General features: G+C 36.8%; 1 protein-coding gene across 1 annotated transcript in view; it reads left to right on the forward strand.

The window, feature by feature from the left end:
• PDE11A (phosphodiesterase 11A) overlaps positions 1 to 23,856 on the forward strand; it is a 136,311-nt gene that overhangs the window by 6,289 nt on the left and 106,166 nt on the right. The window contains exon 2 of the mRNA XM_085322249.1: positions 11,401 to 11,559. Coding sequence (XP_085178375.1) covers positions 11,401 to 11,559 — 159 coding nt within the window. The remainder of the gene's footprint in view (positions 1 to 11,400; positions 11,560 to 23,856) is intronic.

Consider the following 23,856-nt stretch of genomic DNA (forward strand, 5'->3'; position numbering starts at 1 on the left):
TTTTTTTTTTTTTTTTTTTTTTTTTTTTAATTTAGTGTATCTCTAGGTAGTTAGTTGTTCAGCAGTTTGAATTAAAAGAAAAAAATCTTTTTGAGAGCTAAGGTAGTTTTTCTGCTATATTGAATATTTGTTGTTAAGGCTGGTAAACTTTATTTGAGTGGGATAATCACTCAGCTAACCTACCTGAAGTTTATAGCTAAATAAACACTTTCAACTTTTTTTTTCCTCAGCCATTTGTAAATATTTCTCATGATATAGACATGAAGCTAGTTGTTCTATGGCCTGTAATTTCCTTGTGAGTTCTTATATGCTTCTGGGAAAAGAGGTTTTGGATTTTTCCAGTCATCACTTTAGTGGTGGTGAAATGTGGGAACATAGGATAAGAAGGGGTATAATTTTGCATAACATGGATTTGAACTCTTTGATCTGGTTGTATTATATTCCTCACAGCTTTTACTGTGGAAATGAAGCCAGAGAGATTCCAGAAATAATTTGGAAACACTCATTTGATGGAACATCTCTACTGTAGTAAGTCTATGATGATTTAAAGTAGAGTAGCTCTTCTGGTTTCCTTCTGTCCTAAGTAGCCTGTATGGGACACTTTATGTACAAGTTTTGCTATGTTTCTGGAATTTCTTAACGCTTTGGGGGGTGGGGGCAAGGTTGTTGGAAATCTCTACTTTTGGAAGGGCCTTTCTGGTTAGACTGTGGAAAAGGTCAGAACCTGCAAAAGGGGAAGCTACTGCCGTATCTGTTCTTTTTCTCCCTGCCCTTCTTGGTGGAACTGATATTAAAAAAAAAAAAAAAAAAAAGTGAGCCTGTGTTTCCTGTTATTAAAATTAAAATTACTGCCTTTCTTAATTCAGTGTGAAGATTTGGGATGCTGTTATACGAACATTGTAGAAAATGAAATTAATTTAAGGCATTATTCAGACATATTAGTATGTAGAATTAAAGTCAAAGCACTCAACAGTATCAACTCTGTGCAGTAGTATAATACATGATATTGTATATATGTGTTATTAACAGTCGCACTTTTTTCCTGGTGTCACTATACCTGGATGAGTTCATGACAGATCTTCATATCTGTTTTTAGAAGCAGTGAATAAGAACTCCAGTGAAAGGAAAGGTAGACTTTATTTCTTTCCCATGAGTATAGCTTAGCATTTCTGCATATCAGACTCATATTTCATTTCCCCCTCTCCAATCCTTGTGCTTCTCTGAAGCTGTGGAATTGTTTGTGCATTAAAACATATACGCATATATGACCTCATGCAAAATAAGAGAAGATACCATACAGGTCAGTAGAGCAATTGGGATCAAATCGGAACTAAAACTGAAAGAATTAACATGTAGATAAACTGTAAATGTTAAAAAGAAATGAAAWTAATCAAATGGGGCTGTAAAGGCAAAGTCATCTCAGACACTGCTAGACCAATGCCAGAAAAGATTTAGAAGAAAGCTGATGCAGTGGTATCAGATGTGCCAAATGCTAAGCGCTTTTTCCAGGAAGTTGGCTGCCCTAAACTTAATGAGCGGTGTTGATATGCATGTATAATAATATGTATAATATTCATGTATACTGCCTAGGTGAAGGACACTCAAAGTTCCTGTTAGGTGCTTAATACCTTGCAGGAATTTCATTAGTTTTGCTACTGAAAGCAACAAAAAGTTCTAAGTCTAAAAGACAAAAGTATATAAATACTGTAGGTGCTCATTTATCTCTCTTTTTCCAAACCACCTATTAGCCTGATTTGCTTTCAGTTGTCTTCATGTGTTGTTGCCATGAAGATCACTCATTTATCCAAGTATATTCTGTACTTCTAATCTTATTTAGATAAGTGAATGTCTTATGTATACTTATTGCTTAGTTTAACTATGATTTTAATAAATAATAGGGCTGATAAAGGTTCTTTCATCAGTAAACCTTACAGAAAGATATTCTGGAAGATAATGCTTCTTTAGGAAAACAAGAATGTTATTTAAAAAGCATGGCTTCATCATAAACTCTCAGAAAAGAATGGAGATATTTTTCTAACTATATGGCACTCTGCATGATGTGATGATGTAGGATAGCATAGTTCAATTGTATAGTTGATTATAGTAAGTCAGTGATTCAGTGGATGAAGGGTCTAATCCTGCAGTTCTAATTTTGGCACGAATTCCATCAAGTACAAGACTGAATAAATGCTTAGTTTGGCTTGATCTTGGATTATGCTGGTTTTAATGCTTGATTGGTTTCCAGTTTTTCAATGCTAAATAGATATTTCATTGTATTTAGTTGCARTTGTATTTTACTCTGTATTTTTCTGTAATACAGTGAAGTTAATATGATGTATGAATGTATTTATATTGTTATTACAAGTTAATTGGTTTTATTACTTCATCTTTCTTGAGGCCAAACCATTAGCTTGATATGTTCATGTTTTCAGTAGTTTCTCATCTCCTACAAGTAGGAGCAGAATAATGTGTTAATAGGACAGTATCAATGCTGTTTAATCTCTTGATAGTGCACCTTTAAAAATGAGTATGACTTTGTTGTCAATGCTTATTGACTTATCACTTGAGAATATTTTAAATTACTCAAAAATCTTATACTCCTAAAATACTTGAAGCCATGTGTATTGTTAAGAAAGCAGCAAGACCCAATGAATACACTGCAGCTTGCAAAGTTCACATGGGTAATCATTAGGCTAGACTTTAACTCACAGATTTTGTTGAAATGTACAGGAGTGCTGGCTGATTTGGTCTGAGAAGTGTCTGTTTTAAAGCCATGCAGTACTTCATATAAATGATCATGAATCTTTAGGAGAACTGTTTTAGGGACCAGCTCACACTGAAGTTGGGATGAGGTGAACACAGATGTGATTGTGGCTTGCTCCTAGGGCTCCTTTCTGCACTGGGTCCCACTGGCATGGAAACTCACTGTGCTGGAGCAAGTACTAGTGGATATGATCCATAAATGTTTAAAATTAGAGGAAAATGATAATAACTTTTTGTAAATATTTTTCTGATTAAACTTCTGCTTCACTCAGATTTTGAGGCTGTCATACATGATCAGACCACAACCTCATTTATTCTGCTATTCTGTCAGTGATACCAGCAGTCTGATATCAGTTTGCCTTTTACGGAAGAAAAACAAAAACATTTCATAATGGATCTAGGTAATGTCCTACAGAGGACCTGTTTTCTGATCTCTGTTGTTAATCAGCTTAGACTATGAAGAATAAAATGGAATTACAATTATTATCTTGATATTCATGTCTATGAATTTGTTTATGCTCTTGAATTTTCCTCCTTTTCAAAAAACTTATCTGTATTTTTCCACTGATTTTTTTTAAACTAATGTTTGTTTTGCGGAGTTTAAAGAAAACACGTACACGACTGTGTTGTCTGCTTGCACACTTAAACTGTCTGTGTGTGTGTGTATATGTATGTCTGTATATTCTCTGAAATCTGGAAATGGAGAGTTGTGAGGATCGATGTTCCCTGCTTTTTGGAGAACTGCTCTGGGAATCAAGGACTCAAGGCTAAGCTGTTTCATGTATTGTGCATTTTGTTCATTGTACCTTAAGAAATATTGCTGTAAGTAAATAAATGAACTGTATTTATTTACTTGAGGGAGTAAAGCCCAGGTTTTAGGGCTTGATCTGAGGAATGGTACTAGTTTGTTTTCCTGTTGYCTTCAATTCTAGGGCTTGAGGGATTTTCTGGGAGGAAGGAGGTGACAGGCATGGTTGCAGCAATCCTTGCAGGGAAGCCTCTTCAGAGATTGCTTTATTTAGTGTTTTTTGAGTGTGTATTTCTTTTTTGTAATGTGCTTTTCATATCTGTTGTAGTAATTGCTACTTAGTTTGTTTCTTGTTTTATGCATAATATGATTTATACCCTATGTAGGGGGGAGGAGGAGGTTTGTGTTTGAGAAGAGTATCTAGGATGCACCTGATGGCTCTTTTTTTTTCCCCTCCCTCCAGATTTTTATGTAGTTRTCTTTAATGTTATGCTTTGACTCTGGATAGCATACTGTCTTTTGGATTGTCTTTTTGTTTTCTATTGAAGTTAACAGAACATAAATTAATAGATTGAATAGCTCTTTTTCCAATTACAGTTCCTCTACCTCTACAGCTCTGAAGGCTCCTGGAGCATGGCTTCTTGTAAAGTCACTCAAAACAGTCTTAAATCAAATTTGTCTGTCCCCTGCAGTTCAGTAACATAATAATATTCAGCTCAAGAAAGCTATCAAACATTTTACTCTTTAATTACCTGTCTTTGATGCTACTTTAGCTAACATGATCTTGATCAGTAATTGAAGTATGCTATATTCAAAGAAAATTCGCCTTGCTCTTTCCCCCTACCTTTGAGTCCCTCCCAAGACAAAAACCGTGTAGCAGTGGGGTTATTAACTGTAGCATATAGTAAGCCAGGCCTGTTACACAAGGTGGTCTTTGTATTCTTCTATTCTGTATGATTTAGAAAACGTATTTCCAAATAGTAAAAAATGAGAAATAAATTGCTTGTAGTTCTGCAACTTCAATTCTGTCACTTGATCAGTTTCACGAAACCTTTCAGTGTTTTTAGGTTTTGGTGAGATAAAACTGTCTCTTTGTCATGAGGACTTCGTTGCTGGAAATGTATTCAAACAAGCAATTCATCCTATGTTATGTTATTTGATTCTTAGCTAACTTGTTTTAGGTTTTTTTTGGTCTAAAACATACTAATAGTACTTATTTAAATATTACTAATTTGGTAAGGATGTGAAAAAGACAAGTTTTCTTCCCAGTGTCTAAMGAAATCTTACCTTTCTTTCTGAGCACTGTGTGAACTTGTATTGAAAATTCACATTGAAATCTAGTGGGTGAAACTCCCCTTAGAAATTAAACTGTCTATTTCTGTCATAACTGTTTCCATTATTTCAGTTATCTTGAGGAAAGAGGAATGTAGATTTAAATTACATAAACAAGAACAAAATAGTTATTGAGTGTTTCATGGGAATTTCAGAGACACTCTGTGGCCTTCTGAATAGTGCATCTCATCAGAATTTTTTTGAGTTTTTTTTTTAATTGGAAATAAAGAGGAAATGTCTAGCCTCTTTTAGTAAGTGATAGAAATAGTAGCCTCTTAGTGATGCTTTACTTATTAATCATGGTCATCGTGAAACTTCTGCACTGAGGTAATTTTGTTATTGATCTCAAAGAAAGGAGAATTAGGCCCTAATGAACTGCCCCCATTTTCCCCTTGAAAACATTTCTAAGAGAGCTATCACAGGAGATCCTTGCTAAATATTCAGTCCACTCATATCAATATGGCTGATCATCTTTTTTAGTTCTCACCCAATTTCTTTATAGTCTCATGGTCAGATTTGCAAACTAATTTTATGAATGCAAAGACAAGTCTAGAGGATTTTGCTTGATTCAGACTCTGCTCATATAATGAGCAACTTCTCTATGCCATATGAAGCCYCAGGTGCATCAAAATAATGAGTATTGTATAAGATCAGAACTTGTAGCCACATTCTACATCTTGAGTTTTTAGCTGATGTGATGGATATAGGGGATCTTAGTGTATCTAAATTCACTTTTCTAGAAGAAGACTTCATGCTGCTAGCAGCTGCTCTTCCAGACTGTAGCATTTCTGATGCTTATATTCTTGATCACATTCAGGTCATGCTTTTARAATATCTTCAGTCAGAAGAACTAGAAACTTACGCTTTTTAAATTTTCCTAATGAAATTTGAGATTCTGATAGAATTACATGGTTCCAGAACCCTGGAATAGCTTTGTGTCTGTACCTTAATTTGGGCTTGTATAGAATAAAACAGATGTTTGGATATACTTAAAGATTGTCAATGAGTGGAAAAAGACTAAAGAACTGAGACTGCATTGTCATTGCTCCAGCAGCTGAAATATTGGCTCATCAAGCCTATTCTTCTGAGTTTCCTTGATTGAACATCACATTTTTACAGGGCGATATTTCTCCAAAGAAGAATTTACAGTCAATAAATTTCAGACAAGATAAGACTTATCCTCTAGAATAACTCTTCCTTGTTGGCAGTTCTGAAATTCTGATTGAAAGTGCCTCAGTCATTACACTTTGAATGGGTCTCTGACATCTGGAAATGTCATTATACAGAACCAAAGCAATAAAAGCAATTATGTTTGGTTTTGGTAATGTTTTAATCAGTCAGTGGAAGACTTTTACATTAGAATTCCTCAGATTTTTGTTGTATGAAAATACTGCCAGTACAATTTATAACTGGTGAGGTTTCTCAAAAGAGTGTATTTATCTGTTCTGTCCCTAATTTCTAAATGCAAGTCTTGAATATAAAAGATRAACTTGAAAGTAAACACCCATTAATATTCTTTTGCACCCAGAAGTGCAATGCAGATGAGAGCCCTGTTGTGCCACAGGCTGCCCTAGCAAATGGGGCAATAGTTTGCATCACAGTGTTTGCAGGCTTGTGGCCTCTCTGTGTGATTTAGCAGCTTTGTTATCAGCTGCTAAACAGGCCTCCTTGCTCAAGGTTACTACTCTGTAAGTAGAGGTAGATGTAAATTTGTACAAGCTCCTTGGCCTCCACAGTTCACACTTGGGCATTTGAGCTTTTATTGATGTTAAATCCAGCAGAACTTGTCATCTAGATTCTACTGTGTACATCCTATTACAACATAAATGATGCAGGGAAGTGGGGGTGTTGATGGGGGAACAAAAAAAGTAGAATTGGTGTATAACACAGGTCAACCAGCAATTCAGATTTCTTATGTGCATATTGTATCATTCAGCAATATTAGTGCTGACAGAAATAGTATTTATTTCTCTCTTTCCTAATTTCCCCTAATGCCACTGAAATTCTTGACTGCTCTTCCACCAAAGATTGTAGTAAAGGTTTCACTTTGTTTTGATTAAATTTCACTTTTACCTTCCTCCTCCCCCCCCCCTTCAAGAATTCCCCCTCTTCCCAGTTAAATGGTTGTTCTCTTTACTGTACTGGCACTACTTTTAGTCTCTGCTTCAGAGGTGCAGTGTCCTTCAGCAAAAGGTGATCCATTTCTCTAGTATAAATGGATAATCTGATATTATCAGATGGCAGTAAGACTGAAATAGGTTGTTGCATCTGTGTCTAATGGGACTAAGGCTTCTGGGACTAYGGTGGTCTGATTTGTTCCAGGATCCGTGTGCTTCTCTTAGCCTATGTAGAGGCCCAAACAAGAGATAGAAGCAGGGAATTTCCAAAATCTACTTGCAAAGGAGGTGCAGTGGTAGCAGGAATGAGTTATACTTTAAAAAACAGATTTTGAGTTGCTAGTTTTGCTATTGTACTAGTGTGGTGTTCTGTACAGCATCCACTAAGGAGCACAGGATTGACATCTGTCATCAGACTTGTTTCTAACATGGGCAACTGTATCATACCCAATTCAGACAGGTTGTCAAGGCTCTGTCCCATATGCCATCTCTTGTTTTTGGGTCAAACGACAGTCTGACCATATATTAATCTGTTGTAAAGGCCATGACTGTGTTATGCCACAGGAAGAGAGAAGCAGAAGGGTCCTTGCATTGATTTCTGTATCCTTATAGGTAAATTTATTATCCCAGGAAGCTGATCACAGCTGGCAGACTTGTTCTCATCATAGTTAATGAGTCAATGGGGATTTTAATGGAAGAATTAGAAAGAATATAGTCTGTTCAGTCTCAGAGAGAATATCGGTGTCTCTTGTCTTGGGCAATGCGGAGTTTGCTATCTTACTGTGTGGTACTGCCAAGAGATGGATGACAATGGTGATAAGCCATACAGACATACGTAGTGGGGTACTTTCCAGCATTTAATGCTTTCCTCCTTCCTGCCCTTATGTTTTGGGTCCAGACATAGGGCATTTCAGTGGTGTAGAATCTCAAACCTAAAACTGAACCTGCRTGCTCCATTACTCTGAGTAATAAGGTCCACAGTTCTGGGTAATTTTATAGATAAATACATCAGAATAAAGATGAAATGTCTACATACTCATGGTAATTCCTTGTATCTTGCAGTTCTGAAACTTTATGCATTGATGAAAACAATTAGTCACTTTGTAGTAAATTTTTATAACTGGAATTTTCCCCATGTTACTAAAATGTAAGCAAGGGAGAAACTTCAAGCAGCTAGTATCTTTCCTGAGTAACTGACAGATTGTAAGTTGCAGTTGAACTAAAATTCCCATTATAGTGACACACTCTCTCTCTCTAAGATATAAGAAAATTTTGGATGGGCGTAGATATCTTCCTGTTYTTGTTGTATACCTCTGTTTTGTCTTGGAGCAATTTCCTCTTTTCACTGAATCTATTCAAATAGCTAAATCCTAACTCACTTGTAGTCCACCCAACTGCTATCCTTTTACAATTAAACACCTTCATGAAGATTCATTTTATCTATAAGACCCATAAGAGAAATCAACAACAATATTGCTAGTCAAGGCTTCTTGTCATTTTGATGCCTCCCTGCRTACACTATTTTGGGCTGAACAAAATCAGTAGAGTGGGGTCTGTCTCTTCAGTAACACAAAGCATGTCATCAGTATTTCAATAAAAATAACTAATTCTAAATAATTTGAATGTTATCAAGATGTAAATAATGTCCAGTTTAATCATTAGTGAGATCTGCTGTGTGACTGCACTGCATCTCACTTTATGTCGACTTTTTTAGAAGAATAATCTCCTAAGCATGGTCCTCTGGTGCAAAATGGTTTGGCTCCTATTGAAGTTAATATGAAAGCATTCAGAAGCATGTGGAAGGCCTGTGGGATCAAGCCGGTCTGTGCCCTGGATGCCATTATTAAAAACCATTTATCATGGGGGTTCTGGGTCTTCTAAAGAAACTGTTAGGCACAAATAATTTAAGGAAATCTCATTGCTTTATCAAAGAGCACACATTGGTAATCTGCTCTTTGTGGAAGCAAAGGCTGTTTAATACACTCCAGAGGCACAAATGGGTCCAAGGAAGAACAGCTCCTAATAAAATTACAGAATTAAAGCAATCAAAGAAAATTATATAATTAAAAAAATACCCAAAGTTTGATATTTTGTGGCAGCAGAACACTTATTTGGCAGTAGAACACTATAATTTATATAAGAATAGCACAGTCAGTATTAATTTCTTAGCTAGAATATTAAAAAAATGCAAAAAGCAATATAACAGCCAAATGTATACATTAATCTTTATGCTGAGTGTTGACCATTTTCAAAGCATGTCACTTTTGAGGTGACTAAAGCAATCTGTTTCTATAATATTTGCAATGCAGAATAGGGAAAACAAAATAGAAGAGGGAAATAAACCTGGGAAATAAAAATAAGAACAAGGTTTCTAGGAGGGAGGGGAAAAAAACCCCTCAGTTTATAGTATGGGTAAAGATTTAATGAATTCTCTTCCTCATCACAGTTGAATCTTATCATAGATTAAGGATGGTAAGGATTTTTCTTTCATCACCTGAGTCAAGAATACACAGATGTTATTTCGCAACCAGCACTGTCTAGACTTTTGAAAGACTTGGTTATTTTTGTACAACAGCTCGGTTCCCTCACATTAAGGGAGTTGGAACTGGCTGTAACCACTGGCTTCAGTGTATACACTAATTTAACCTTGGAAGAACAGAGCTGCTGCCAGTTAATAGCAGTAATTCTTTGGCTAATGTAAGAGCTGCGGCTAGCAAAGATAATTCACTAACAAGATGAACAAAGATGCTGATAGCACTACCTCTTCTAAACTTTGCAACCTCCTTTGAATCTCTTTGATCTGTAATTTGAGTTACGCTCTTCCGGAGCAGAATGAATTTCAGCCCATAACCAGTAATCCATTTGCGTCAGGTTAAGGCTCTCGCTAAGGACGGAAGGAAACCTTGGTGCAGTCAAAGCTGTCAGTTGCAGACAGATGTCTTCCGAGTTATAGATTTACTTATTGACCGAGTTTCCAGAAAGTGCAGCTTGTGCTCAGTGTTTCAGGAACTCGTTTGTTTTGGGAATATAGAGAAACGGTCGAGCCTTCTTCCAACAGGCAATTCTTGTTTAAATGACCGCTTTAAACAAACTATGTTCAATTCCCTTTAGTTTTTGTCAGTCGGTATTGAAAGACATTTTCTGCTAAAATTTGTAKTTTGTTCTCAGCTCTTTGATTACTTCAAATGTTAATGTATTTATTTATAAATTTCAGACTTTTGATAGTAAGTGGARCTTTTAGTACTTTTATTATTCTGGTAACTGTAGAAGTTGTACAAAAAGATACTTAAGATATCCTTTAAACTTTTCTGTTTGGCAACTAGCTGTATGTACCCTGCAGAGGATGCTTAAAACAAACTGCAAATCCAGTTGGTATACTGTAGGAGTCAAGTTTTCAGCTAAGGTATGCACCAAGAAAARTATATTGTCACTGGAAGGGGCATATGTCCTTATTAAAATATATTCCTATGCCTAATTTTCTGGAAAGAACAGAGTTGGCACGTGTGGCTTTTTTTTTCCTTCTGCTTTTAACAGATTCTTGAAAAAAAACATTTGTACCCCTAATATTGGGGTACAATATTGGTGACTAATATTGGAATATTAGATCCCATGCCAGGCCCTAGTAGAAAGCACAATTGCTRCGTGTAATGCCAAAAAACCATTAGTCATTTTCAATATCATAGCAATAAAAACTTTTCTTAATAATATTGTTGACCAGCAGGAACCCTGCAACCCCCCGGGCGATGGCCCCCCTGCTTTCAGGGTGCTGCGGCCCCGGGGCGAAGGCGGTGACTCGGGGAAGGTGGCGCGGCCTGGCCCGCGGCGGGCTGGGGCCCCAGGCCTTGCCTGGCCCCGGCACCCCGGGGTGGGGGAACCTTCCGGAAGCCTCTTCCTTTCCCCAGCGGGGCAGCGCGGCATGGGCGGCCGAGAGCCYGCTGGCGCTGCGGGCGAGGGTCTCCCCCTTGTCTGGGCCCTGGGGTAGGAGAAGGGGGAGCGGCGGCGGCAGAGGGGAAGGCATCRAGGAGATCCTCGGCGCCTTCCCGGGAAGGCGGGAGCGGCGTCCCCCCGCGCGGGGCTGTGCTCAGCGCGGCTCCTCTTCTCCCGCTTTGCTTCGTACTTACCTTCCTCACGCTTGTCTTCCTCCTGCTGGCTGCATCGGTGGTGATCCTTTAGGTAGGTCATTGCCCCAACGGAGGAAGAAATGCAGAACCTTACCATTACCTGCTTGCACTTAGCCTTGCTCCGATCCTCCGAGACAGAAGGGTTTCGTTTAGTATCTTAACTGAGAAAAATGTAGCGGGGAATAGCATGATAATGGAGAAGTAACAACAGAATACTGCTGAAAATACTATGCAAGACATTGAGAAAAGAAAGTGCTTTGCTGGGCATATACCTGAGTATATGATACGCAYGTTAACGCTTCCTTATTTTCTTTTGAAGGATCGTCGCTTTAACGATGAGATTGACAAACTGACGGGATACAAGACAAAGTCACTGTTGTGCATGCCCATAAGAAACAGTGATGGAGAGGTTATTGGTGTAGCCCAAGCAATAAATAAGACTCCTGGAGGTGCCCCTTTTTCTGATGATGATGAAAAAGTAAGATTACCTTTTATCTTTGTATTTTTATTTCATTAATAGCTTGGGAGACTCTTTTGGAGATATTCACTCAAATGTTACAAATAGACATTAAGGAATAAATAATCTTAAAGATTTTTGTAGTTGGGTTATTAGTTAATTAGCTAACCTTTAAGGCGTGATAACATCTCAGCATTGTAGTGGTTTACAATACATATTTTATCTGTGTGCCTGTTGGAGGGGAGGATYGGGTACTTAATTCTGCATGTCCAATTTGTATCTTGTTTTATCATTCAGAGTTATCCATCTTTACTTGAATCTGCTACTGATCTGTTTTCTCATSTTTTCTCAACTTAAAAAGAAGTCATTGGAGGTTAGACTAGATGATCTCCAGAGGTCCCTTCCARTCTTACTGATTCTATGATAACTCTTCCATAAAGATCAGGTGYACTTGGGAGTGTTGTTAAAGTGTGGGGGGCAACTATTGAGTTATGTATTTTAAAAAGGGCTCAGCATAAAACATGTTTCTATTCTGTAAATGTGGAAGATCTTGAATCTCAAATTTCAGTTTAATGCTGTCTATATCTTGTGCAGATTCTTTTCATGCAGTACATCTTAACAGGAAGAGTTCAGAATTGATCTTAGAGTGTAATTTGTCAAGGAATTAGTATTTCTTTTCTGCTGAAGCAACAGTTTCTTTTTTAAATATAGATATTGTCAACAAAACATTTGGAGAAAAATTACAGTAGAACAGATAATACTTTGTTTGTGAAAGATATTTTGTGGTGATAGTAAATCTGATTTTTTCCTACTTCTTGAAAATTTATCTATAAGAATAAATTCAAATGGAATATTATTGTAGAAAAACTTTCAAGCTTGCTCACTTAAAAAYTGTCAGCTTCTACTAATATTCTCAATGTAATAAATGTCTATTGCATATGCAGAAGAAACTTTAGTTTATTCTAGAGCAGGTAATACCCCCTTATGTTATCACAAAATAAAGGAGACTACAGGGTACCTATGCAAGAACAAAGCGCAGGAAAGGGAAGTTGAGTGCATGAAGAAGAGTTTAGRGAATACAGGSAGCTCAAAGGGCAGGAGAACAGATGGAGCAGAAAGGGAACTTGAATGAGAAGAAGGTAGCAAAGGAAAGTGGGGAAGTGGTGCTGTTGAAGGCAGATGCGTATAGTTGAGCATAGAGGGAAAATGTGAATGAAGCCAAAAGATTGCTGGGGGGAAAAAGAAGGATAAAGGGTAGTGAACTGTAGAGAAATAGAAAAGCAACTAATTTTGCCTAGCCTGTAGGGAAGAGAAATGGAGTTTCCATCAAGCACATAATGGGAAAAATTACTTCTCTATGCCTATTAAAACAGTATTGAATCTTATTTGTGCAGAAATGTAGTTAAAGGCAGACTTTGCCCCTAAGGGCTGCTTATGTTGACTCAAAAGCAGTTAATATTTGATAGAGAGCCATTGTTGGTGGCTCTCTATTACATGTATGCTGAGATTTCTATACTATGACAAAAAGAGGTGTTAAGTAATGTCTGTCAGAAAGGGAAATTCCTAACTGATTGGTTCATCTAAATAGATGGGGTTAACTTTTAGAATCAAGGTGGTATGATATGAATGAAATACCTTAAAAAAAAAAAAAACTCAGCTAACAGCAGTTTATAAAGGCTGTGAGATATTGCATGAATTAAACTTGTTTTCCGTAGAAACAATAGTAATTTTTTGAGTCCTTCCTGAAGTTGGTATTACATGAGTATTTTTACTTGTTATGTATAGGGACTGGTGAATTTTGAGCATAGTGCATAGCTATTAAACAGTCATTGGAAAAATGTGTTTGACTGGTGCGAGTAGTAGTATGAATCTTGATATGAATAATGTCTGTTAATATCACACTCTCTCGTTTGCTGTGCATTGGGAGTAATTCAAAATTGATTGCCTTCTTGAAATTTCATTATGTGATAGAATCTTCTTCAACAGTCCAGGTGGGAAAATGCTGCCAGATGAAAATACTAATAAGCAAATACATGTTAAAGTTGAGAGAGGAAGGCAGAGTAATGATTATTTTTACACCTTGTATTAGTTACCAGATATCTTCAATAGAAACAGTTACGAACAGATATTTCTTTGTATTTGATGCGGTAAATCTTTACCATCAAGTGGAAATTTTCCACGAGTTACTCTTATCAACACCTACTTTTATATAAAAGACCTAGCTTGCTTGCCATGTAACACTGTTTTTGATGCTTTTTCCTAAATCTGTTTGTGGGGTATTCTGACCAGCGCTTGAGCTGACTGTTAACTCTTTTGTTAAGCTTCAAGCTTCTGGTTCTCATTAAGCTGCAGCTRTTTGGATCCAGTTTGAAAGATTAGACTTAGATTTGGACTACAATATTTAAAGTACATTGAACAAATAAAAAGAATGAGGGATAAATTGGGCTAAAGTAAGAACATCTATGGTACATAAGACTAATGATACAAACAGCTCATAGCTCCCTAATTATTCTGTGGTACTGTAGAGCTTTAAGACTTTTAAGTAAATGTCAACTAGCTGTGGTTACTCTTCACACCAACACTACTAGTAATTTTTATAAACTGGAGAATTACAAGAGCAATATTAATTGCRATGCATGTGTTTATCTGACATCCCTTTTTGGTTAGATGCTTTCTTTACCGTATCTTGGAATAATAAAGGAGTTCAGTCCTATCTCTGTCAGCAGTATCAGGTATTCTAGCACCATATTAAAGAGAGAATTTCTCTTATGTGAGAGCATATAAAATTTGATATTTTCTTTGAAAATAATTAGTTTTTAATACTTGTTTCTATGAAGAGTCTGGGTAACTGATGGTGCACAGTGATTTAGTTTTAATAAAACAAACATTTTAGAGAATAGCTTGATATTTTCAGGTGCTACCCATTCAGACTTTGAAAAAGACCCAATAGTTCTTGGAAACTGTTTCTTTTTCAAGTTATTTCTAGTTGTATAACCATGACTTTGCTTCTGAATTACTTYTGATTCTTGATAATCTTCGATGCTCTATATTAATACATTGCAAATCTGACAGTTTRTGCTGTTTAATATATGGTAACCACAAAAACGAAATTAAAGAAATTTCGTAAATTAAAGAAAAAGGGTGAGACCTTTTCTAAATGTATTCTTCTACATTTCTTTTTCTGAGTACTCAGTGTGTCTGCCTAAATGGAATTTTGTGTTTAAAATATGGCCTTAAACTTGGATACATTTGATCTTTAATACTACATCTGATTATCGTGCATTCATCTAGCAAAGCAAGTGCTTACATGTAACTTCATGAACGTGATATGTAAACATTTGATGCCAGTGCTGAGGTTGTGGCATTTGCTTGTTTAGTGGCTGCTAAGTATTACATAAAATCAGAGCAAAGTTGCCCAGATYTTAATTGTCATTTTATATTATTTTTATTAGTCATTTACAACATTGTTACAGTTATAAACCAGTATATTAGAACTCTTCAAGAACACACTGTTTTTCCATAAAATGTACATGAGCAAAAAAAAAAAAAGAGAATGTAACCAGTATTGCACTGCATAAGAGATGTTAGATTTAATGAGGTCTGACAGTCTCTGTGCTGTTCTCTTCAGATTTGTGCTTTTAAGCTTCTTCACTCACTGATAACCTAGAAAGCATGACATATCTTTAGGAAGCCAGAGAGGACACATGATTTCAGGAGAATGTATTGCAAGATGAACAAACTGGAAAAGAGAACTAGAAAACCCTTTCTAGAACAAGCAAAGACCTACTTGAGTGTTGAGGTGGCTTATATAGAAAAGGCTGATGAGCAGCTAGCAAATGAAGTAAACTCTGCCTTATGCTGATGTTACAATTTCTGACAATTTTTAGTTTCAGAACAGTTAGAAAATGAAAATATAAACTATGCCTCCTCTTCCCCCCCCCCCAAACCTTCTAAAACAAATCTCAGTATCCTTTAAGTTTGGCTTTTTCTTGTGTGTGTCTGTTCTCTCTCAGCATTGTGCAAAGCAATTAAGTTTATCTGGATTTTTTTTTCCACAAAGCCAGAAAACCATATTGTATAAATGAAATGTCACTTGGGGGCACTAGTGTTTTGAGTCAATAGGAAACAAAGAATTATGTTTTCAATTAGAATTAAGTAGATGCTAGCATTGTTTTTTCTGAAAATAACTAAGGATACATAAAGTTTTTAACAGCAAATAAAATATTTAAGATTTGAGGAGTCTTTAATGCTCCCAAGCTGTAACCAAGTTTATATTTTGCTATATATAAAGTGTAGGAGTATTAGATTTYAAAGTTTTCATATATTCATATTTTTTTAGGCAAATTTTCTTTTTTTCTTTTTAAATCTCTGGCCACTGTGATAATACAGCACTAGTAGAGAACATAAATGAATTTTCTGCATATAATAATTGCTTCACACTGCCAAATTTCTTTTCTCCTTTTAGTATAAAGGACACTTCAGCCTTTTCACTGTTTGAGGACAAAACTAGACCTGCAAGGCACTGGTATGAAAGTGCTCTGTCTCACAATTTGTTTGGCCTCATGGTGGTGTTCTGTTAAACTGACTGATCTCAGAGATTTCTAACTTGATGCAAACAATAGTAGAATACTTTATTGCTTTTGTATTGCTTTAGAGGCAGCCATCACTTCATTACATTGTGTTGAATAATTGATAACTTTTCAGAAAAATAGGCTGGTGATGCACTTTTTATATGTATTTTGCAAATGAGGACACCAGTTAATCTGAGAAGGCATAGGACGATTAACCAAACCCTTAGAAAACAACTGTACATGCTGCTTGTTTCCAGTACTRTCCTGAAGATTTATTTAAGTATTGGTGGTATTTTCCTGTTGATTGTACTTGCTTATGGCTGGTGAGAAACAGACTAACGAGTTTGACTCTTCCAGAGCCTTCTGAGATGTGGAGCTAAAAATCCAGTCTCCCATCAGAGAGGTTTAGGGGACAGCAGCAGCTCCTCATCAGTTAAACTGCAGATGTGGTTCTTTCCAGCTTTGGCATCCTCCTAACCTGAAAGAAGTGAATCAACTGCAGGAAAATTACACRTGGCAGTTGGTTTGAACTAAATCCTACTTAATTTACTGAGAAGCGGTAGTTTGAATGCAGTGGGATTCCTCATGGGGGAAAGAAGGGCATGATTTGGTTATCTGTTCTGTGGATAGTTTTAAGAACTATATCTCTGGATTGCAGGACTAAGCTGATGAACTCTGTGATTTGTGGGGGCCTGAAGATCTGGGGGTCTCATGCTTCAACATTTCTATTACTTACATTCCTATTAGCAGTCCAGTAATTCCAAATTGCCTAAACTAATATGCTGCTCTTGGCCTATATTAGCCAAGGCCTAACTATATTCTCTGTAGTCCCTATAACAGCCCCTAATACAGATTTTGCTAYATCTGCTAATTTGTCTACTGTGAATTTTTCTGTGATGGATGACTTAGTCACATGGWGTCAATTAGGATTGTTTCTTTAGCTTATGGAAGTAATCAACTGTAAATAAAACTGTTGGGAAGGGGAGTGATCCAGAACAGGCTACCATCTCTATTACTRTTGTGGAAAAAGCAACCCAGCTTCGTGAATGTGACAAATACGCATCTGAAAATGAATTCTGATGGGTGCACTAGAAAGGTGCGTAAGAAACAAATTAGCTAAGGAATTTGTGTGTTTCATATATTGCAGTACATGATGATCTTGGCCTTGAATGTTTCTAACAACATCTAATTTGGTTCTCTGATAAATCTGCATAGCAATGAGACTCCAAAGTGTATTATTTAAAATTGGCATAATTCTCACAGGAGGTACTGCCTGCRCTGTATGGCACTTGAATCCCAATGTAAGAGACAAATTTGAAGGAAGGCAGAAAATAAGACAGACATCTGAAGGATGAGGGTGCTGAAGCACTGCAACTATTKGGGAAAACTCTAATGGTCTATTAGGCACAGTTACCTGTGCCTTCTACACAAATCTAAATGAAAATAAACCACAGTAACTGAATTCTCTTGTTGGGAGGATTTAAAACTATTTGTTACTAGAAAGTGGTATGTCAAGGCAGCTTCACATGACTGGTTTGCAACCAACAGCACCAAATGGCTGCTCTGACAAATAACTTGAGTGGACTGTGCCCAGTCTTGCATGCATTTAGTCATAATTTCAAGTTAGGGTGAGTGTTTAGCACACTAAAGACCTCCATAGGCCTTTTTTCCCACAGCAGGCCATGTGCCTTTTCAGCTGCGCAAGAACAGTATGGAATCTAAGCACAGTACAGGAGCTGCCTTTTTGTACCAAAAGCCATATGCAAGTGAAGCTAAACTGATCCAGTAGGCATGTTAGCAAGATCTTTCTCCATTAAAAAAAAAAAAAAAAATCAGTAAAAGAGTAGCTAATGTTGGTATTTAATTGTTCAGCACTATGCTTCAGTGTTAACATTCCACTGAGGTAAGGAAATTCCGGTCTCTTTTGGATCTACTGTTTCAAGGCGATTGGAGGATCGTTTGGATGGCATTGTACTGGTTGAGAAGGCCTTTTCCACAACCCTATAAGGACTTAAGATGTCAAGCTTTTATTTAAAATCTGCTGCAACATACAGACATAAAAGGCCCTGCACCTTCTATRGGCCGATGGTAATAGATGGTGTTTATACCTTCAGATGATATTAAGACTTTTTACTGTTATGTTTGGCAATTTGTGGAATAGCCTAGCTGCTGTAATACCTGTTACACAGGATTATAGAGCACTAAACACAGAAAATTAGAGTCTGGGATGTAGCAGCATTAAATACTTGTGTCCTCTAAAACATTTGAGAATACAAACAGATTACTACTTTCCTTCATTCTTAATTCAGTATTGGTCATTTTTATCAAAATCTCACTTGCAGTGATTTTTGTTAATTATGCTTGTTTGACAAAACTCCAGAGGAGTCACGAGGATAAGCAATCCATGAGAGACCTTATACTACTTAATTAGGAAGCATTCAGTTGTACCTTAGGTCTCAATCATACTAAGAGAATTCTGCAAATTGTGAAGCATTAAAATAGCTCTGCAGTTTGTGCTTGGTTTCATGGTTTTTTGTATTCMCAGGGGGTTGAGCAGATCTAGAGAAAGGAGTCCAGATCTCTACTTGCCAAATGCTTGAACAATTTTTGCAGAAAGACTGGTAACATAATAGTAGCTCAAAAAAATGTTATCAGTACCAAAAGTACAATAATTGTAGACTCTATTGCCTTATCTTTGTGTAGCCATGGATCCACTCTTCAAATGAACAGCAGAATAGTACAGAGTTTGGTGGGGTTTTTTGTTGGTTTTTTTTTTTTTTTTTTTTTTTTTTTTTTTTTTTTTTTTTTTTTTTTTTTTTTTAAAGTCAGGAATTCTGGAGTAGTATCTGGATAGCAATCTTTAGACACTTCAGTGACTAGGAACTGTGGTGTTTTCTTAATTTTTCTGTTTATGAAATGATATTTTTATTGTTCTTGGATATCAATAGAATTTTTAKTTATAAAATACTTTAAATAGTAAAACAGCATAGCACAAGGGCTCAGTAGAATGAGTTTTGTTTGCCTCATCTGTCAGCAGAAAGGAAGCCTGTCACAAAACAGTGTGAGGGCTATGATGTGTATTGGTGTTGTGTAAGTCCTGTCTATATATAGATTTGACTAGAAAAGCTGTTATTCTGGAGAGGATTCATGTGTGGGCTTTGTTCTGAAATAGTAATTCCTTCTGTGTAGTAATTCTATTCTGCAGTAGCTTACTGTGATCAATTTGTGTGCCCAAACAAGCCTGTTGGGTTAAGAGATGATACTGACACAAGGTGAAAGGCAGATGGTATTTTACAGACAGATGTTGGTGGTTCAGCAGTGGAAGAACTTGACTATAGATGAGCCCTTACATCTTCCAAAATGCCTATAAATGCAAGATAGTGATGGATTAAATGCCAAAAAACAACAAAAACAAAGTAAGCCCCTTACTACATTACCTAAGGAATAAAGTTCTTTTACCTCTAATCATCTGTCTTTTGGATGACAGAACTCCCTTAAACCAACTAAATTATTTTGGTCAGACCACTCAGGCAAATTTTGTTCACTTCAAGCAAAACCTATGTTCGGACCTAGCTATGGAAGTCTGTAAAAGGGAACCTTTCTGATCTGCAGCTGACAAAGTCTGTTTCTGATGATTACCTGATGTGCCCTATGGGCTGGATGGGAGGACTTTGTCCCTAGCAAAGTTTGGTGTGGTGTGTGTGTGTGTGTTTTTTTTTTTAAACTTTTGTCAGTCTGTTCGGTTTCCCATAGCAATTCTTCATAATAACTTCAAGGCTTGATATACTTTTGGAAAATAGTGTTTCACATCTCCTGTGAATCTTTCCTGAAGCATAATGAAGTGTTCACATAGCAATCTCTGCCATCAAAAGTATTTCCCACTGGAATAGTGATCCTGAGCCTGTCTGTAGCTATAGCTTACATGATGAGATATTAAACTGCTTAGCAAATCATTTTGCTAAACAATTAATTCAACCTCTGACCTTTGACATGTTATTACAGGCTTTGTAAGAAGCTGTAATTAAAACAGTATTCTGTCATAATTAGCACTGATTTATGGTATGCCCTTRGGCGAATCACTTGGTGTGGCTCTGTTCTGAAATGTAACTCTAAAAATAGCATTAGGTGGTTTCATATGTAYTATCTGTCAGAACTTCTGTTTTAAGTATTCATACTTTATTGTAAGGAAATGATTTTTCCCTGCTTTTTAAGCTTGGGCTGAGGTTTTGAAGTCCCGTTGAATGCTTTTTCATGCACAGAAGCTATAATGTAGACAGATCTGGATGCAAAACAGCAAAAAAAGCTCACAAAAATTCAGCTTAATGTTTTTGGTTTTTTTAATGTTCCCAACTTTATGTATAATATTTTACATCTTAGTGAAAATTGTGCAGCCCTTTTTCCTTAAATGGTTTGCAAAAGTGTAATTGATCTACATTGAACATTGGTGAACTCTTGATAGTACATCAGAAGCAATTCAGTACACCTYCACATTGCCTTTGAAGTTGTCTGCAGTCCTAGCATTTGGAATATGTAAGCAGTAATGCCTGCTAAGAGTATGCCCAGGAATGTTTCCTCTCCATGTAGGAAAATGGACATTTAATTCTGAGATCACAAATGAACAAAACCCTTGTTCTTTTAAAGAAATGTAAGAAAAGATTAACCAGGTCAGAGGGACAGTCCACTTATCCCAGTGACTTTTTGCCAGCAGCAAAAAGCAGATGCTTGGGATGAGACTAGCCCAGACCCATATTTCTCCTGTATACTCCACCAGTTTCTTGTGTCTTGCAGCACAGAGCCAGAGGTGGTTTCTTTGTATTTAATACCTCGCAATATTTTCCACATGTGAATGTTTTCAGGCATTTTTTGAACCAAGATAAACTTTTATCTTTCACAACTTCCTGCACATTGTGTGAAGAACCACCATCTGACATCTGATAGTTCTGCATTATTCCTCCTTATACTGCTTTTAGAAAACAGAGCAAGAAATTGTTCACTGTTCGTCTTATCACACTAGTCATTTTATCCCAGAGAGTTTCAGCCTTGGAAAAGCTAAGAAGTTCCTACGCAGAATAATGGTCCTTGCTACTGTGACCTGCCTGCTTTAGGGGTTTCTGCTCCCCAGTACCMTAGCTTCTACTTTGATGGTGTTTTCAGTCTGCCCTGCCAGTTGGTTTTAGCTTTTATCTCTGGAAGGAAAGATTTGAACAACTTCTAATAAGTTCCAGACTGCAAAAACAAGTATTGCATTTTTTCTACTCCAGCACTAATTGTCCTGTATGTCTAGAACTATTTTTGAAAGTCAGGGCAGAACCATCAGGGCTTATTTACATTTTGATGCCATTGCATTGCTAGAACATGAAAGAAGTTCTTGTTTTGTTCAGCATCCAACATAATTGGTCGTCTTTGCTGATTGTTAATTATGGCAAAAACTGTTACTGTCCTTATGAAAGATTTGAGCTCTCTAAATAGTTGTGGATGTTGGGAAATGTCATATTAGTAACAAAAGACCTTAGAACAAAGCACAAAACAYGTCAGGTCACCAATGAAAGTTAGTCAACAAGGATAACAATTGCTGTGCAGCAAGACTATGTATTCCAGAGTAAAGTTGAYTAGAACTGTGAAAGCTAAAGTAATTTAACCAATTAATGACAATRATTTCATCTTTCTCCTCTAGCTGGAAAACACTAAACTAGAGTTTAAACAATAAATATTATGATAATTTTCTCAGAACACTGCTGGAGCTGTCAGATAACTGAGCCACATTATTAATAATCATGAATGTGGTCAGATTTCAGCAAGGAAAGAATGCTGCACACTTCAGGTAACTCTTCACAGAATAAGCAAACTGGTTTTAAAAGAGTATTTCCTATGAACAGCTTAGTGATACAGGCAGGGGCACCAGGAAGAACGTTTAATTTAACAGTGCTTTGTGAATGCTATGAGTAAGCACTTTAATTGTCGATTCAGTCTGTGGGGAAGCCTTTTACTTAAGCTGTTTATCCCCATACATTTTTCTGCCAAACAAAAAATGTATATACTGGCAACTATCAAGGCTGCAGTCTTTGAACTAAACTTGACATGAATTCAACCTTAGTGTTAATTTGCTATCTATGTGGTAGTATGGAATGAATACAAATAAATCTTGTTTTTCTTTCTCATTTAAAAAAAATCATTTGTGTGTAAAACTGGACTAGTAGAATTTTGCAATGCTGGTGTCATGGTTTCAAGGCAAATTCAATGGTAATAGCTGTCTGGTGTGACARTATCTCTCTGGTGTTGTGGCATGCCTTTACCCCAAGAGGTGAGTGGAAATGCTGTGGAGCTGTAGTGGATGAGGAGCAGTGCATAGGGCTGGGTGGTGGGTCCCACGGTAAGCGTGGAACAGACCAGTGTGAAGACGCGAAGGGTGCTCAGTGATGCCCGAGGATGTGGTCTGTCACGCACTCGGGTGTCCGGGGGGTGCTCTGCACGTGCCCTACAGCCTTGCAGTGTGGAGGGGCTGGGGTATTGCAAGCTGAGCTGGAACAGACCTCTGGGCTTGTCTAACAGCAGAGCAGCTGCGAATATGACACTTCCTACTAAGGAGAGGAAGTCTTGAAAGCAGGAGGATTGCCAAATATGTAACCATAAACACAGTCTGAATTTTCCTTTTCTGTCACACACACGCACACAGTCAAAACCATGGTTCGCGTGGTACATGGGGGCAATGTACTTGCTGCTTGAATCAAAGATTTTTTTTTTTAAAAAAAAAAACTGTTATAGCCAGAAGTTTCAGGGCTCGTCCCTTAACTTGAGGTGTAGTCTTGTGCTCTTAATCCTGAATGTCCAGAAGTTTCATTTCTTGGTGATGGCCAAGACAGTTGTTACCACGCTAGACACACACAGCAGCTGAAATGTGACCTCACGAATACTGCTATTGCAAGAAGGCTGAACTCTGATCTTTAGACTCTTAAAGAATATCAAATAATTTTGAACTTCAGAAAATCAGCAAAATTTGACAGAGCAGGAAGGTTGTGGATGACTTGCAAAAGCTGAAGTCTGCCTGCAGGAGTGTTAAACTGTCAGGCTGGCAAGAAACTTTTCACTAACTAGGGCACCAAAAAGTTGTATCTTATTGAAGCTTCTGAAAAGTTGGCAGTGTACAGACTGTATTTTTTCACTCTAAATGAAAAGGTGACCTCTGTTTTTGAGTGATTTCATGACATCTGACAAAATTTGGCTCAAGTTGCTGCCATCCCCAACAGTTCATATACAGACGAAAGCATCTTGTTTTTCTGAATTGTGTTTTGGGAAGTTCCTCTAAGCAGAGAGCAGAGGCCGTTCTAGGGAGAAGCAGAAAGGTGAAAGCCATCATAAGAACCTGTAGAAATGGGAGGCTTGAGCTCATTCCACATTCTCAGATATCAGTCTTTAAGATGTCTGAAGTTTTTTTTTTTTCTTTTTTCCCCTCAAGCAGTTTCTCACCTATTCTCTAAAAATTAAGTTGAGTTTTCAGAGAATAGTGGAAAAGAATGGTGGGAAACTTACTTTCTAAGCCTTTATATTCTATGTGTAAGTAGGATTTAATAATATGTTAATAAAATTATTACTCCAATGAGGAGCTATTCARTGGTCATCTTCACTGTAAAAATTAAATTAGTACATTCTGAACACTAAATCAAAATATGTCAATTATATTTCATCAAGTACTCAAACTTTTAATAACTGAACTAAGAAATAATTTAAAATGATTCTAATTTAATAGCAT

This window comes from Rhea americana, unplaced genomic scaffold, assembly GCF_003343005.1.
Source record: "Rhea americana isolate MKP2758 unplaced genomic scaffold, rheAme1 scaffold_12, whole genome shotgun sequence".
NCBI lineage: Eukaryota > Metazoa > Chordata > Aves > Rheiformes > Rheidae > Rhea > Rhea americana.